Source organism: Candoia aspera, chromosome 4, assembly GCF_035149785.1.
Source record: "Candoia aspera isolate rCanAsp1 chromosome 4, rCanAsp1.hap2, whole genome shotgun sequence".
In the NCBI taxonomy this organism is placed as follows: Eukaryota; Metazoa; Chordata; class Lepidosauria; order Squamata; family Boidae; genus Candoia; species Candoia aspera.
Genome location: NC_086156.1, coordinates 77,827,901 through 77,843,300, shown reverse-complemented (window position 1 = coordinate 77,843,300; position 15,400 = coordinate 77,827,901). Strand labels below are relative to the sequence as shown.

Here is a 15,400-nt window from a genome sequence, read left to right as displayed (position 1 = left end):
GGAGGCATGAGTTTAATAAAACCTTTCACCAAATATAAGCTGCAGGAGACAAAACTTTTTAAGGGAACAAAACAGAATATTCTATTCTCTTTACAGGTAGCTTATACAAGCAACCTTCTAGCAAGTCAGATCAAATTTACACCTAGTCCAGTATTGTTCACTTCAGTTAGTGGCTAGTTACTGTAACTGAATATACTGTTTTCTCATTTTGGTATCTTTTTTCCACTGACAATTCACATTGTCCCCCCATCACACCTGTTCTGACTAACAGCTGGGGGGAAGCAAGCAGAAATTCACCTGATGAAATTTCTCACATCAGGAAGTTGCTTTGAATCTAAATACTTCTCTGATTTTTTTTGTGGAGGGGTGGGGATCATGCATTTAGGTACTGGCAAAGAATTGGCAATGTAGTATATAATTACTCTATATTATTCATACACTTGCACACTTCTTTATCAACAAAGAAAGGCCTATCTGAATATATTGTCTTAGCATAAATGTTACTGTTGGGCCATGTTCAAAAAGCACACTGGATCCCTCAAATATATTGCACAGTGAGATTCCCAAGCAGGGTGTTGTTTACATTCTCCCCTGCTTTTGATACTTATATAGAATAGAAAAATATTTGACAGAAGCAACACCTGAACCTCTAGCAGCACTGAGATGCAACAAACATGCATTTCTTAAAATTTCATCTTCTATATAATTATTATTCCCAACAGGGAAAGGTTGACCACTCTTATCTACAGCATATGGCAGGTTCATTTGGTTCCAGATGTTTAGTTTCATGACACCCTATCTGAACGTTTTAAAAAGTTCACTGTAAGCCCTTCAGAAAATGTGAAGTTCTTGGTCATGCAATACTGCAAGAATTCCCAAGGACCATCCCAGTTTATAAATTCTCCATCATCTCTCTGAGCTACTGCTATTTTAGTGGCTTGGGCAGAATCAGCATTCTAGTATGCTCCTCAGGAGATGCTTTTGACAATATGCTTTGGTGAAAGAAGGGAAATGGAGGAGGAGATGCTGTTCTTTATTCACTGTTTTGGTCTTGTGGAATAGCCTCTCCCTAGAATTAGAGTGTGTTCCATCCCTTGTAAACTTTTGTAAATATTTACAGTATTTACAAGGTGTAAATATTCCCAAAGCTACTTAATACGAAAATCTTCTGAAGAACATTTGGAGTATAGCTGTAGTCATCAAGTTTATTTTACTTTAAATTAATTTAAGGTTATATTATTTCATTTTTATATCCGACTTTGGTATGATTTTATTTACTTTTTATTTTTATTATTATAATTATTAAAATTACTTGTAATTACTTTTGTAGCTTATTTTATTTAATTTATTTATTTAAAACATTTATATAGCCACCCCACCCATCTTACATCAAACTCTGGGTGGGTCTCAACCAGCAATTAAAGCAACATCAATAATAAAACAACATCACACATATATCTATTAAAACCATAAACATTAAAAACCTGGCACCAAAGTTAAGCTTCCACTTGCAGTCCATCCTTAAATCCTCTCGTCCACTGCACCCTATCCCAGCGCTTGGGGAAAAAGCCAAGTCTTAAGTGCTTTTCAGAAGGCTAGGAGGGTACAGGCCTGCCAAACTTCAAGGGGAAGGGTATTCCATAGGGCAGGGGCTGCCACAGAAAAGGCACACTTCCTAGATCCCATAAGATGGCAATGTTTAACAGAAGGGACTAGGAGCATGCCCACCCTATCTGATCTGGTAGGATGGGTATATGTCCTTAGAGAGAGGCAGTCCTGTAGATAACCTGGCCCTGTGCCTTATAGGGCTTTAAAAGTAATCACCAGCACCTTGAATTGCACCCAGAAGGAAACCGGGAGCCAGTGCAGCTCACACAACAGAGGTGTTACCTAGGTAAACCTAATGGCACCCATTGCTGCTTGCATCACCGCATTCTGGACCAGTTGCAGCTTCTGGGTGGTCTTCAAGGGCAGCCCCATGCAGAGCTCATTGCAGTAATCCAAATGGGAAGTAACTAAGGCATGAGTGATCATGAGCAAGGCCTCTCGGTCCAGGAAAGGCTGCAGTTGGCACACCAGACAAATCTGTGCAAAGGGCACCCTAGCCATGGCTGCCACGTGCTCCTCAAGCAGGAGCCGTGAGTCTAGGAGGACCCCCAAATTGTACACCAACTTGGTCCAGGGAAGTGCCACCCTGTCCAGAGTCAGAGATGAAATATCATCTGGGCCTTGGGAACCAAAAACCCAGAGCTACTCCATCCTTCCAGGGTGAAGTCAAAGCCAGTTTCTCCCCATCCAGACCCTTACATCTTCCAGGCACTTGGCCAGCACTGCCATAGCATCACCTGTCTGGCTAGGGGTGGAGATATATAACTGGGTATCATCAGCATATTGTTTATACCACACCCCATACCAACGGATGACCTCCCCAGCGGTTTCATGTAGATGTTAAAAAGGAGAGGCAAAAGGCTTGAGTCCTGAGGCACCCCACATTGCAGGGGTCTAGGGCTCGACCTCTCCTCCCCCACCAGCACCGACTGGAACTGACTGTGGAGGAAGGAGGAGGACCAATACCTCCCATTCCCAACCCCCAAAGCCAGTCCAGAAAGATACCATGGTCCATGGCATCAAAAGCCACTGGGAGGGCCAGAATGGTTGTACCACCCCCATCCTGGGCCCTCCAAAGGTCATTGACAAATGCAACCAATGCCGTTTCAGTGCTGTGCCCTGGCCTGAACCCAGACTGAAAAGGGTCCAGATAATCCGCTTCATCTGATTATCTAGTTTGATTTGTAACTGATTTTTTCTAATTTTATTTATACTTACCATAGACATTTTAACTGTTTATGGCTGACTTAATGAATGAATAAAAGGGGCAATTCTAACACAACCATTTTCTCATTGTATTGGACTGTCTGGCTAACTTGTACAGCACACCATGTATTCTTTCTCCTAATACTATTTCTCTCTCCATGTACTACCCCTGCCCAAGAGAAACTGCATTTAACCAGCATTTTTAAATGACTGCAATTTCCTGGCACTATCCAATTATTCCTGCTCTAATCTACAGACATTATTATCCTTTCTGGTGGGAACAGTTTTAAAACTGTTTTAACATCAGAAAGGGTTTTCAGAATGGATATCCATTCCCCTCCCCACCACTAATTTTGACTGTACACTTACACAATTGAACAGCTGTGAACAATCATACAGTCCTTATTTTTAAACCTAAAATTCTGCATAGCTTTGCAGGAAGAGAGGAATCTTGCATAGCAACATTAATGGAGAAGAAACTATGATGTCATTGGGCTTGACTATATGGACTCTGCTAGAGACTTAATTACCTGCACAACATAATGTGAGCAGCTCTGCAGTTCTCTCATAGTTAAATTTCTTGTTTAAAACCAACCTGAAACAGTAGTATGACCTGCCACTGTTTGCGGAATTCTGGAAGAAGGTGGCATGTGCTTATCCAATAAATGCAACTGATAAACCTCACGTGACTTCTGTCACTAATAGAGCACTGTGTTGTGATATGTTGCAAAACCGCAGATGTGGGCAGTAATGTCCTGCACATTAATGTATACCCACCAAACAGAGATTGGGATTTGGAGAAAATATCAGCTCAGCAGAGCTTCAGAATAAAGGGGATTTCAGTGCAACTCTAGAATCTTTCCTCACTTGTGATTTTCAGCAGAAACTGAACAACCTGACAATTCTGATTTTACCCCTGCTCATATGAACTATCTTTATCTTGCTGTACCTCATTGTACAAATAGTCTCATCTCATCGGTTTTTTCTTAGGCCACCAAAACATCTTCATTGCACTGCACCCTCCTTGATTTTAGGGAATAAGTATTCTGTAGCCATCCCAGTATTGACTGTCATTGATAGTTCATCATTGCCATGGAATATGCACATCAGACAATCAGCACCCTCAAAATATCTGCCCCCACCAATGTGGACAATTGGTTAGGCAGCCAGAACATCAATAAAAGTCAGGACAGCACAGCATATTATGTTAATACAGCAAGGACTAAGTCATGCTAAGGACTGCTTGTAGGGAATGGCTCTTTGTGTTACCCAACACTTTCAAAAAAGCATTTTAGAGTAGCACCTGTACTAGCTTTCCATGGAATTCTTCTCAGTTTTACATCCTGTGGAAAATGTGCTTCCTTTTATTTGTCTTAACCAGGAAATCTTCAGTTCAGTTGTCATCATTGTCCTGAAATTGCTGGACAAGATTTTCAGCAGCTTCTTTTTCCTTCGTCCCTATGTTTTGCAATAGGAGGAAAATACAGGGCAGCGGGGAGGGGGAGTCACACAACATGCTCTACCAGAACCTAACATTTTCTCTAAACCAGGGTGTCTCAGCCAGGGTTCCGTGCAACCTTAGAGTTCCGCAAGATTAAAAACGGGGAGGGGGAAAGGAGAAAGCTTTGGTTAAAAGCCACAAAACCAAGTTGGCAGTAGAGAAATCAAATGGGGGGTGGGGAGGGGCAGGGAGTAAAATAAATAAACAAACAAGGGAATTGCCTTCAGTCAAAATAATAGTAGGGCTTTGAAAAGGTTGCTCTGCCACTAGAGGGAAACACCCTGCCCTTTGTTACCTAGCAACCATCAGGTGAGATGAAGGGAGCACATGGTCTCTATGTTACCTGCGGGCCACACAAGGAGGGTGAAAAGGAGCCTTGCAGCTTCTCAGTTACTTGGCAATTATTGTTCAGGAAGTTTTTTCTTATCTAGCCTTCCTTCTCTGCCACCCCTGCTACTCTATTAGATCCACACTCTGCCTAGCCATGGATATGGGGGAGGGGGGCGGGGGGAGACTGTGCCCCAAACACTTCCTCTCTGTTTGGGTTCCTAGGGGGAAAAAGTCCCTTTTGCCAATTATTGATTTGGGAAAATAGGAGGAAGAAGGAGTATTAGGTTATGTTCCTCACCTTGAGTTGTTTATAAAAATAATAAAGGCGGGCTAAAAAAAAATCTAATAAATAAATCATGACTCAACCCACCCCTGCCGGCTTCTCTTTCCCGTTATGACCTTCTCCCTCTCTGTCAAGGGCACTGATTTGCCTTTCTCCCTCAGTAAGTGACATCGCCAAAAATAACAATTTCAGAAAACCTGTTCCCGGTATTGAGGGTGACACTAAGTAAAAATGTTTACTCTCAACTACACATTAATCTGCCTTCCGAGGGCGCCTGCCACAGAGAAGAAAGTGATATGAGTCAGTCATCTCCTCAGCCCTATTGACTTTTTAAGCTTGAAAGTCTGAAAGTTGACCTTTGAATCAGGGTTTTGTCCAGCGGTGTCTGCAGGGAGGGGGTCAAAAATGTCAAGATGGTGGCCACAACCATGCCATCAAAGCCCTGCCCCTTTTTTTACAACTGTATAGTTGTGGCCACCATCTTGACATTTTTGACCCCCTCCTTGCAGACACCCCTGGTTTTGTCTTGCATAGCTGCCAGATATCTCAAAGCAATTTATTACAGGGTAGCTATGACCCCATCCATGGTCACTGGACTCTGGTATTGGGTTACCAGGGTTATACTACCTCTGAATGGCTACATGGTTCTCATAGGAATTACTGATAGAGTTGTCCCTTCTCATATTTATATAATCCAGTCTTCCACAGTTTTTGACCAAACTGGCTGGTTATTCTGGGAGTTGCAGTCCAAACACACCTGGAAAGCACCAGGTTAGGGAAGGCTGAGTCAATCTTAAAAAAGAAAATAAAATTATGTTAGATGCCAGCAGTACTGCAACAATTTGCGTAAGGCAGCAGTAGCTTAGAAGCAAGGGCCAGCTCCAGCTCCTTCATGTACAATATTTAACTACTGTGACCTCCAGAAATAAAAACATCTGTGCACAGACTAGGAACTGGTCCTTTCTAGTAGTTGATCACTTCTTAGCTCATTACCAAAATTATCAATATCTGGATTATGATCTTTTCATGGGCCTCCTCTCTATCTTTCTTATTTATTTATTTATTTATTTATTTATTTATTTGACTTGTACTTCTGCCCATCTTAGAACCACAACTCTGGGCAGCTCACAACAATTTTCACAGTTGTATGGAATATTCCATTATAAGGATCTACCTGTCTCGTTAATGGCAGTGTCAAAGTAATAGTAGACCATTGTTTTTATTTCTGTTTGCTATACAGTAGTAACATTTGTAAGTCAAAAGTTTTGGAAGATATAACTTGCAAACAAGGAATAGCATCATTTCTCCTCAAAATGATCTTGAAGAGACATGGCTTCCTGATACTGCCTGTATTCTTCGCTTTCCAAATTAGATACCATTTCAGAAATACCTCCATAGTATCCTTGAGTTATGGTATTGCCATTTGTTATTTGGTTAGTTTTCCTTGTATAAAATATATTGCCTTGTTCAGTTTTTTATATTTTAAACAATTTAATCTGAACTTTAAAAAAAAAAAGGATAGCAACAACACCAAGGGATTTGTTGGCAGATCATTTTGTAGGAAGAGTGGTTGGGACTTCAGCTTACAGTCTATTCCTTCTTCAGTCCAGCAAATTAGTAACTAACAAAATGTACATAGAATAGTAAGTATTCTGTGATTACATTCTTCTTTGTGTTCATGCCCAGCCTACTTTGTATCAGTATTATTCAGTAAGCACATCAATACCCCACCCCACTGCCCTAGGCAGTGAACATTAAGGACCATTCATTCCACCTGCAACTGTTGTACATTAGTATGAATATGTTAGTCATTCCCCATGACTCTACTTGAAACTAGTTTGAGATTAGACTGTAAGTCCCATCTTACTGCAAAGTATGTCTGGGCATCTTATATGTTTGAATTCATATAAGTGTAAGCAATGGAAAAGATTCCACTTGGGAAAATACAACAGCTGACCAAAAAGTATTGCAAAGCGGGCATCCCCCTCATACACATAGAATTAAATCCCTATCCATTGAGATAACACCTTTATCTTACCTCCAGTAACCCTTGCAGAAATGGCAAATAGCCAGACACTTAGAATCTATAGCAGATATCCATAATCATGAAACTATCAGAAAATTATTTTGGAAATACAGAATATGTTACTTCTGTTAGAATCTGTGTAGATAATAGGTCACAGGACTGGTGTGCTGCAGTGGTTAAGTGTCATAAAACATATTAACCCAAATCATTGTTTGCTTGTTTGTAGTTTAGTATGATGTAGGAACCCAGCCACATCCTTTGTAAACCATGCATTATAGTTACTATAAGCATAACAATCAAACCCACTGAACTATGGCTTCAAGAAACCATCTTAACAAAATTGTGTGAATCCAATCGTTATTTCTCAAGTCTGCTTATTTCTCAGGATTGTTGTTAGGATAAAAGAAGGGGAGATTCCCCTGTTCACCATTCTGAGTGTCTAGCTAAAAAAGGGATAGAAATGTAAAAGTAGAAAAAATAGAAATCATTGTGGTAGTGCTGAGAACTTTATATCAAATTGGAAATAAATAAGTACATAAATAAATAAAGCAAGGCACTGTCTTTTTGTAGTGGAACATCAAATTATACAGTAATTATTGGGATAACATAATCTACTGTGCCAGTTATCAATTGATGGTTATAACGATCATGTAAAAAATGTCTGGGAATACTCAGTTTTAATCCATAATGAAAAGCCTGTAGATGATGGAATAGATGATGGAAATTGACAATGGAAAATTCAGACAGTCATATTCAATGCTTCCCACTGCAAACACTGTGATGCCACAGGAAAAATAAATAGAAACCCTTTTCCAGGCATGGTACCATTTCAAACTAAGAGACTGTTAATAGAAGAAAGGGTTTGGTTAGATAACTGTTCATTTGCATTCTAGGGTATTTCTCTTCCAGGAGGACTAAACAATATTCTTTTTAATATACTCCATGCCTGTTAAGGAGCTGTAATGATAATCCAAATAAGTAGAAGCATAAACCTAAAGAACTGAATACAGGTAGTCCTCATTTAGTGACCACAATTGGGACTGGCAATTCAGTCATTAAGCAAAGTGGTCACTAAGTGAAACCACAACTGTACTTGTGATTTTACTTCAGCTTTCCTTTGCTTTACAGACCTACAAAGGTCATAAATGTGAGGATTGGTTGCAAAGTGACATTTTCATCACTGTCATAACTGCAAACTCTCACTGACTTCTTAAAATTACTAGATCCCAGGTGTTATTTTATTTTGTGTGTTGTATTTAGCCCTCTCAGAGACTAGTTTTGATTTTCTTACACTCTTGATTTTCGTAGGACTTAAACTTTCCCTATACACCTCTCTCTTAACATTTCCCTGCCTCATTTCATTCTATATCTTGCCTTCAGCCACCTATCTCAGAACTTACTTCTGAGCATACCAGGGGTCAGCAATCTGTGGCCCACAATTTTTTTCCATGCATTTCAATAATGCCCCCAAATTATGGTTACCAGATATCTGAACAGGCCAAGGAGGACACAGACAATTGGAAATGAAGACAAAGGGGTGGGCATTGGGGAGAGGACATACTTTCTTGGCATCCACAACAAAAATTGCAGAAAAAAATGTACTTAGGCCTACCTGTATATGAAATTACTTTCCCCAGCATCAGAAAGACTGACTTTTCAATTGCAGGAATGCGCTAGAGCCCTTGAGGCAAAAGTCTTCAACATGTAACTGATTAAGGTCTTGTCAATTTCAGGCAGCAAGACCAGGGGAGGGTACTAATCAATTAATGTCACAAGCAGAGCTTGTTAACTTGCTTTAGCACTTACAAGGGAAGCAAAAGCTGCTCAGGAAGAAATACTTGTAGATACTCAAAAAGTCAGACAATATTTGATTTTAAGGCTATGTCCCCCTTTTGCCAGACATCTGGTAACCCTAACCAAATAGCTTAATGCTGTTTTTAAAAGCAAAATAAACTTCAACTACTGTATATTCAGAAATCAGGAAGAAATGAACTTTCTAGACCTGCCCAGGTGTATTATATACACATATTACACTTTAATACATTTCCACTGTAGTCCTCTAATCTCCAAAATAGAAGTGTAGAACACCCACACACCAACCATTCACCCAGTCCTGTACTGCATCTTTCAGAGCTTCTGTTTAGTCACATTTCCAGTTTTTGGCCTTTTATACAAAGCTTATTTTTAGGACATATTTTAGGACATCCAGCTATCTTAGTGAAGCTGAATAGATGCCATTCTGTTTGTTCCTTAAACAGCAGAGTATTCATGGACTTTCCAAATGATCACAGCAACAACAACAATGAAGTGTCAGACTATTACCTTCACAAGTGCAATACAATATAAATATTGCAGTCATACCTAGTGTTGGGAAACTATTTCTATCCCGTGATGGAGGAAGCTCTTGCTCAGGTTTCTTTTTCAAAAAGGATATTCCTCTGATGTCCCAGCTGTTTCCCAGATGTCTAATCTCCCCAATATGTACTTGAGCAGGAAAGTCAGCTTCCTGTGGCAACTTCCAAGGTAGCATCCTTCAGGATGTCATGATTCAAAACAAAATCCCCAAAAGGAGATTCTGCTCTCTTTAAAACAAATAGCTAAAGAATATGTGTGCAATCCAGCAGGAGAAAGAAGAGAATTTGAAAGAACTGTACTAGAAGGATGAACAGAGAGATACATGAACTTGCTTGATTAAAAAAAAAAACAGGTACCACTATAGCTCAGGATTCTAGGACTAGTTATCTGAACCATATGAAGCCTGTGATCGTTACACAGATATTCTGCATTAATTTTATCTTAGTTCTGTGTTTTGTTTTGTTTTGTTTTTTAATCTCATAGCACCAGCAGATCTTCATGCACTGACTAGCTTCAGATATTGTATTGGGGGAGTTGTTTACAGTAGTTGTGTGCATCATCTTAGTATGAAACTGTCTTCTCTAGCTTAGTGATTCCCAGATGTGCTGGGACTGCAATCCCTCATAATTCCCACCATTTTGCTGATGGGAAATTTTGGGATCTGCATTCCCAATATGTCTAGAAGATAATTGCTACAAGACTTTTATTACTAGATAATGATAACTGTATGATAGATTTGCCCATATTTGGGGAACTGGATTGTTTTAATCTTATCTTGGGGCCTGAGGATATAGAAGTTAGCTATCACTGTTGAGAATCAGAACTGATATGCTACAAGACTGTATTTTATGCTGAATTAATTTTACTGTAGCCATTTAAAGACTGTGTGTTGCCATTTTTTATGTTTAACTTTTAGTTTACAAGGAAGTTAGTCATAGGTCTACATCTTTTTCTATCTGTCAAAAAGTCTGTGTGTTTTCCCAAGGCTGAAGATGGGGTTGAAGAACACTTGGTTTCTATATTTTCAAAAATGAAGGGTCAGCCATTGATTGCAAGTTTCTGTAGCCCAGCAGTCTTAGGGCAGTACAGAATGCAACCTAAAATCACCACAGAAACAGAGATTTAAATCTGAATTATTGTGCTTTCCTACAAACTCCACCTTAAGACACTGCCCATGCAGACTTCAGATTTCTCAGCCTTCCCCTTCTTTTGTTTTTTGTAACATTTTGGCTAATGGAAAGGTCTGAAAATGTGCATATTTGTTAGATATTTTTGTTGAAGTAATAAATGCATTACCTGGTGTGGATTTTGACATTTTCCTCTGCTTTGGGAGTATTATTTGTATTAAAAATATACTTTTTAAAAATGTATCAGATACCTTAATATAGTGATTCTTAGTACATCACTGAAAAAAGTTACATTTGTAAAATTACAAATTTAGAATGCCAACTTTTAAAGAGTCTTTGGCAAATGGATTAGTTGCAATTAGCAAGTGAAAATAATGATGATCATTTATTAAACTTGTATCCACCCAATATTCAACAATTTTATTTATTTATTTAAGTGCTTCATCTGCCAACGTATGCATATTGGGCTGCTCTTAAAAGTGTACAATGTGGCCCAACTCTTTATTGGTAGAAACATCCTTTTTTAGATGAAATTTTTTACTTGCAGCTATTCTTGAATTTATAAACTCTATGGGTATTCTGGAAGAAAAATATGGCAAATTTTCTTCCATATCTTCATGGGAAAAATGACTAATGAATTTTTCTCCAACATGGAGCATCCTGGTCTTCTATAAGTATGAAATTCTGCATGGCAGAAATTCCAGTGAGGAGAAGGAATATTCCCAATGGGCAGCTGGGATTCTGAGATATGCAGATTAGAGACACTGATTATAAGAACTGAATGCTCTTGCTTTCTCTGTGGCACTCTAAGAACAGCCCACTTGAAAGTTTTTCCAGGAGGCAGTGAATTGCAGTTTCCAACGTGTGTCCAAACTGTAATGGTGGGGAGTACTTACCTGTTGAATTAATGGTGAGGAGTACTTACCTGTTAGATTAATGCAGAAATATCAGTAGTAAAGGGTGGGATAAACCAGACAAAATGGAAAATAAGATTCCTGTGCATTTGGTCATTGTTTAAAAGGGGAGATTTTCCAAGCTAGATAAGCAAGTTACACCTTCTAAACTCCTTGATTTTAAAAGCACAGGTGCCATGCCTCCTCTTATTAACATAGTAAATACTAGTACCTGTTACAACTGGTAGCAGCACCAAGTAGTACTTTCTATTATTATTTCACCATGTGCTTGTTGCATGTCCTGACTACATGAATCTACTCATGACAAGATTGTCAATTGAAGGCTGCCTTTTCAGATCATATACGTAAATCTCTTACTCTATCTTCTTCTTTGTTCATAATACACTGGAAAAATCATTCTAGTCCTAATTTTACTATTGGTTCTGCCTTCAGAGAACTATTGCATCTGCAAAATTAACCCTTCCTTATTCCAGGGTAATTCAACAGGAATAACACACCTATAGGTTCCATAATGCATACCCCCATAATAGCTAATGACTTATTTGTTGAAGTCATATGAAGTAGATGAACATGAAATAATAAACCACTTATAACTCTTTGCATGCACTTCCAGCAGCATGGAAGCACTTCTGCATAGGTTTATTCTATTTCACAAAGGCACTTGTATGATTAAGTGCATTATAAGGGATCATTAAATCTGAGCTGATCTAGATGAGACAGATTGACAAACACATGAGAGAAACCTGCACAGCTGACCAGCTCTATGTGATCATGGGTTCCACATTGTCCTTGTCCACAAAAAGTGGCTCTTACAAGCTTAAAATTAATGTGAAACAAAGCCTCATCCTCACCATGAAGGTGGATGAAAAACACTTCAATGTCTTCCATCATAGCATCACAACATGGAGCAATTCCAGCAGATTTCAAACCTCCGCTAGCAGGGAAATGTAATGGATGGATTAAATATCAGCATAGGAGTTCTTCACCTATTGAATTTCTGACTGCCACAGAGCTGTTAGATAACAACGCCAAGGAGAGGAAATCCTTGACAAACTATTAATAAGGAATTAAAAGGCATGTGCCTTGCTCTTTTTAGTGCATGTTTGTAGCTATAGCAGAAATGATGATATGCTTTAGTGATTAGGATTAGTCTAGAGAAGAAATTATTATTATTATGGATTTATTTAATTGAAAGGGAAGTATGAATACCATTCTAATGTGTATATATTATCAATTACTGGGTATTAATTATGCCTTTGTAGTCTTGAAGAAACCTGCTATTTTTTACAGTTAAGAACTTCAACCTGGAAGTAACGCTTAGCCATCCAGCTTTTTGAGTGAACTGAGGATATGAATCTTCTCTAGGGCAAGAAGACCTAGAGGGCAATAATTATTGCAGATTAATATGAAATACAAAATCACGTTTTGTATTGAACATATGTATATAAGATGAATATACCATTTCATATACATTTGCACACATGGGAATGCATGTAGAAGAAATCCAACCAGCCTTTCAATATATCATTTCAGACACAGTCCTACTCCCTCTATTTTAGGATTAAGTTCATTCAATTTATTAGAATATTTCCCAGATAGTCATGCATAGGATTGTGCTATATTCCTCTCTTTTATCATTGCCACAAACGGTATCTGATTCATGTAAAGAAACACAGAAGAAGCAACTTTTTAGCTCCATAGTGTAACATCTCCCTAACCTTTATAAAGAGGAGAGATGGCCTGATCAGCAAATGCTCCTCCTGCTAACTGTTTTTCTCCTATGTGCCAAATTCTATCAGAGAGCTCTGAAGATAATTAAAAGAAATCTTCAGTCTTATATTATCTCTGAGTATTTGCACATGTGAAAAATACTGTTCTTTATTAGACAGCGCAACATACAAAGGGGGAAAATAGATACATGTGGCTTGCAAATATTTCTCCAGTGCAACAAGCAGGGGGCAGATTTCTCTCTTAGTCTCTTTCTTTTTGCTTGTACCACTTCCTACTTCAACAAAGGTAATACAAAAACCTGAAATCAAGATTTGGACGTATTATCCAGGAGGAACTCTTTGCAGCTGTCAGGCCTGATTTTTTTTTTCTGGATTGAGCATAGAAACCCTATGCTGCCCCTATTTCCAATTCTCCTTTTGCTACCATACCTACTCAATTGAAACATCCAGATGATATGAGCAAAATGAGTATATGGGGGTGGGGGGGCTAGCTTGATTATTTAAAAATGAATCCCCTTTTAATTCTACTCAGGAATAGAAGAATATCTTTCCAACCAGGTAGGAAAGATATTCCTCCAGCCTCCCTGGAGTCTCACCAACCATTTAGCTTCCTTCCTGGCCAGGAATTGGATGATGTGAGACCATATTCAGGCAGGGTCATTTCTCTGCAGATTTCCTTCTTGTTGCAACCCCAGGCACATGCAACACCATCAATAGTAATAACTGCATTGCTAATAGTGCTGCCTTACTACTATCAGTAAATAATCAGAGCAAAATCTTCACTCCCTTTAATAATGTTCTTCACCAACCCTTTGCTCTTTGAAACTAGTCATTCTAGGATCACCACTATGAACGTGCCATTGAACTATCAGCCAAATTAACATACTCCTAGCCATAAATACAACACATGGCTCTGCTGGATTTCCCAGAAAGATTAGAGGACACTTAATCCTCCCTAAACCAAACATACTGAATGCAAATTTGATGCCAGTTTCCTTCCAGGCATTGGTCGAGAGGTGTAGATGTGGGCAGAACTAGCAGCTTAAAGCCAGTGTGCCCAAGTCATTGCCCCCTCATCTGAAGTACCCCAAATCAACCTCTCCTTTCCCACATGTGGAACAGCTTGGTAAGCCATTCCCAATAAGTGGTGCATGCAGCAAACAGTGATGTCTTCCAGCCTTCAGGGTCCAGTAACCTGATGGTACCTTACCTGTTGACTGGATGCTCTCTTGGATCGCCTCGACTTCAGACAGCTCCATGCACACCCCTTGGCCATGCATGAGCGTGCGCAAGGGCTTTTCCATTCCCCGGGGTGGGTAACACCGCATCCCTGAACCGCAGCGAGATGTGTACACCCCACAGAGCATCCCTTTTGCTAAGGCGCACGTGGCACAACATCCGCATCCTGGTTCCTGCACCAGCTCCTCACATCCAGAGGGTACCCTGCAGCGTGCCAGCTTCTCCTCGGAGCATGGGGGGCACTGGATAGCCTCAAGGCTCACAGAAAAGCCCACCTGGGCTAGAAGCAGCAGGGTGACAGACACCTCCCGGGAGGGCATGGTAGGCAGGCCGCGGTCCTGGAGATGAAGGGCCAACAAGCAAAGGCTGCAAAGAACAGTCTTGCTGGCAGAGCACAGCGCCTGATCTCCAGCGAGGGGGACTCTGTACTGACGGGGGGAGAAGCTCATTCTTTGGACTTTATACCACTCTCTGGCCACACCTCCCTGCTCTAGGGAGAAGCAGAGAAGGAACAGCACAGCAGCCACATAGCTGAGGCAGCTTGCCCCACAGCCGAGAAAAGACCTTATTTGCCCTGAGGAAGGAAGCACAAAGAGCTTGCCGCAGCTGCAAAGACTTGTGCTAGGAATGGAAAACAGCAACAGCAGCCCTCCAGCCATGCTTCTCCTGTTACTTTGGTAAGTTATGAGTGAGGGCACTTCCCCAGTGCCTGATAGGTTTCTCACAAGCTCTTTTGTTATATTTAGAGCACATGGTATAAAAAGCTTAACTCGCCCAGTGCTGTGCTTCTCGGCCAACCCACAAAGGTGAGGTCATCCTCTGCTCCCTTCAGCGATGGAAAGCTGCGATACAGCGTGCTGCCTTTGACTGTGGAAGTTCCAGGTTAATTACTAGGCTACATATTTCATGAATTGTCTGAAGTTCCTTTTCGTAAACCTAGGTGGATGGCCATTACCTGCTTTTGCACAAATGCATTTCTTTTGTGGCTCTCTGGAAGTAAGGGAAAGTAGATATACATTTCTCCTATCCTTTGGTTTTCCTTGCTTGAGCAGAAAGTCACACACCCTAATGTGAGTTTTTG

At 40.0% G+C, this 15,400-nt stretch overlaps 1 protein-coding gene across 1 annotated transcript in view; it reads right to left on the bottom strand.

The window, feature by feature from the left end:
- Positions 1 to 14,783, bottom strand: part of IGFBP4 (insulin like growth factor binding protein 4) — a 36,775-nt gene extending 21,992 nt beyond the window's left edge. Inside the window, exon 1 of the mRNA XM_063300706.1 lies at positions 14,291 to 14,783. Within this exon, the coding sequence (XP_063156776.1) occupies positions 14,291 to 14,768 (478 nt within the window). The 5' untranslated portion in view covers positions 14,769 to 14,783. The remainder of the gene's footprint in view (positions 1 to 14,290) is intronic.
- Between the last annotated feature and the right edge of the window lie 617 nt (positions 14,784 to 15,400).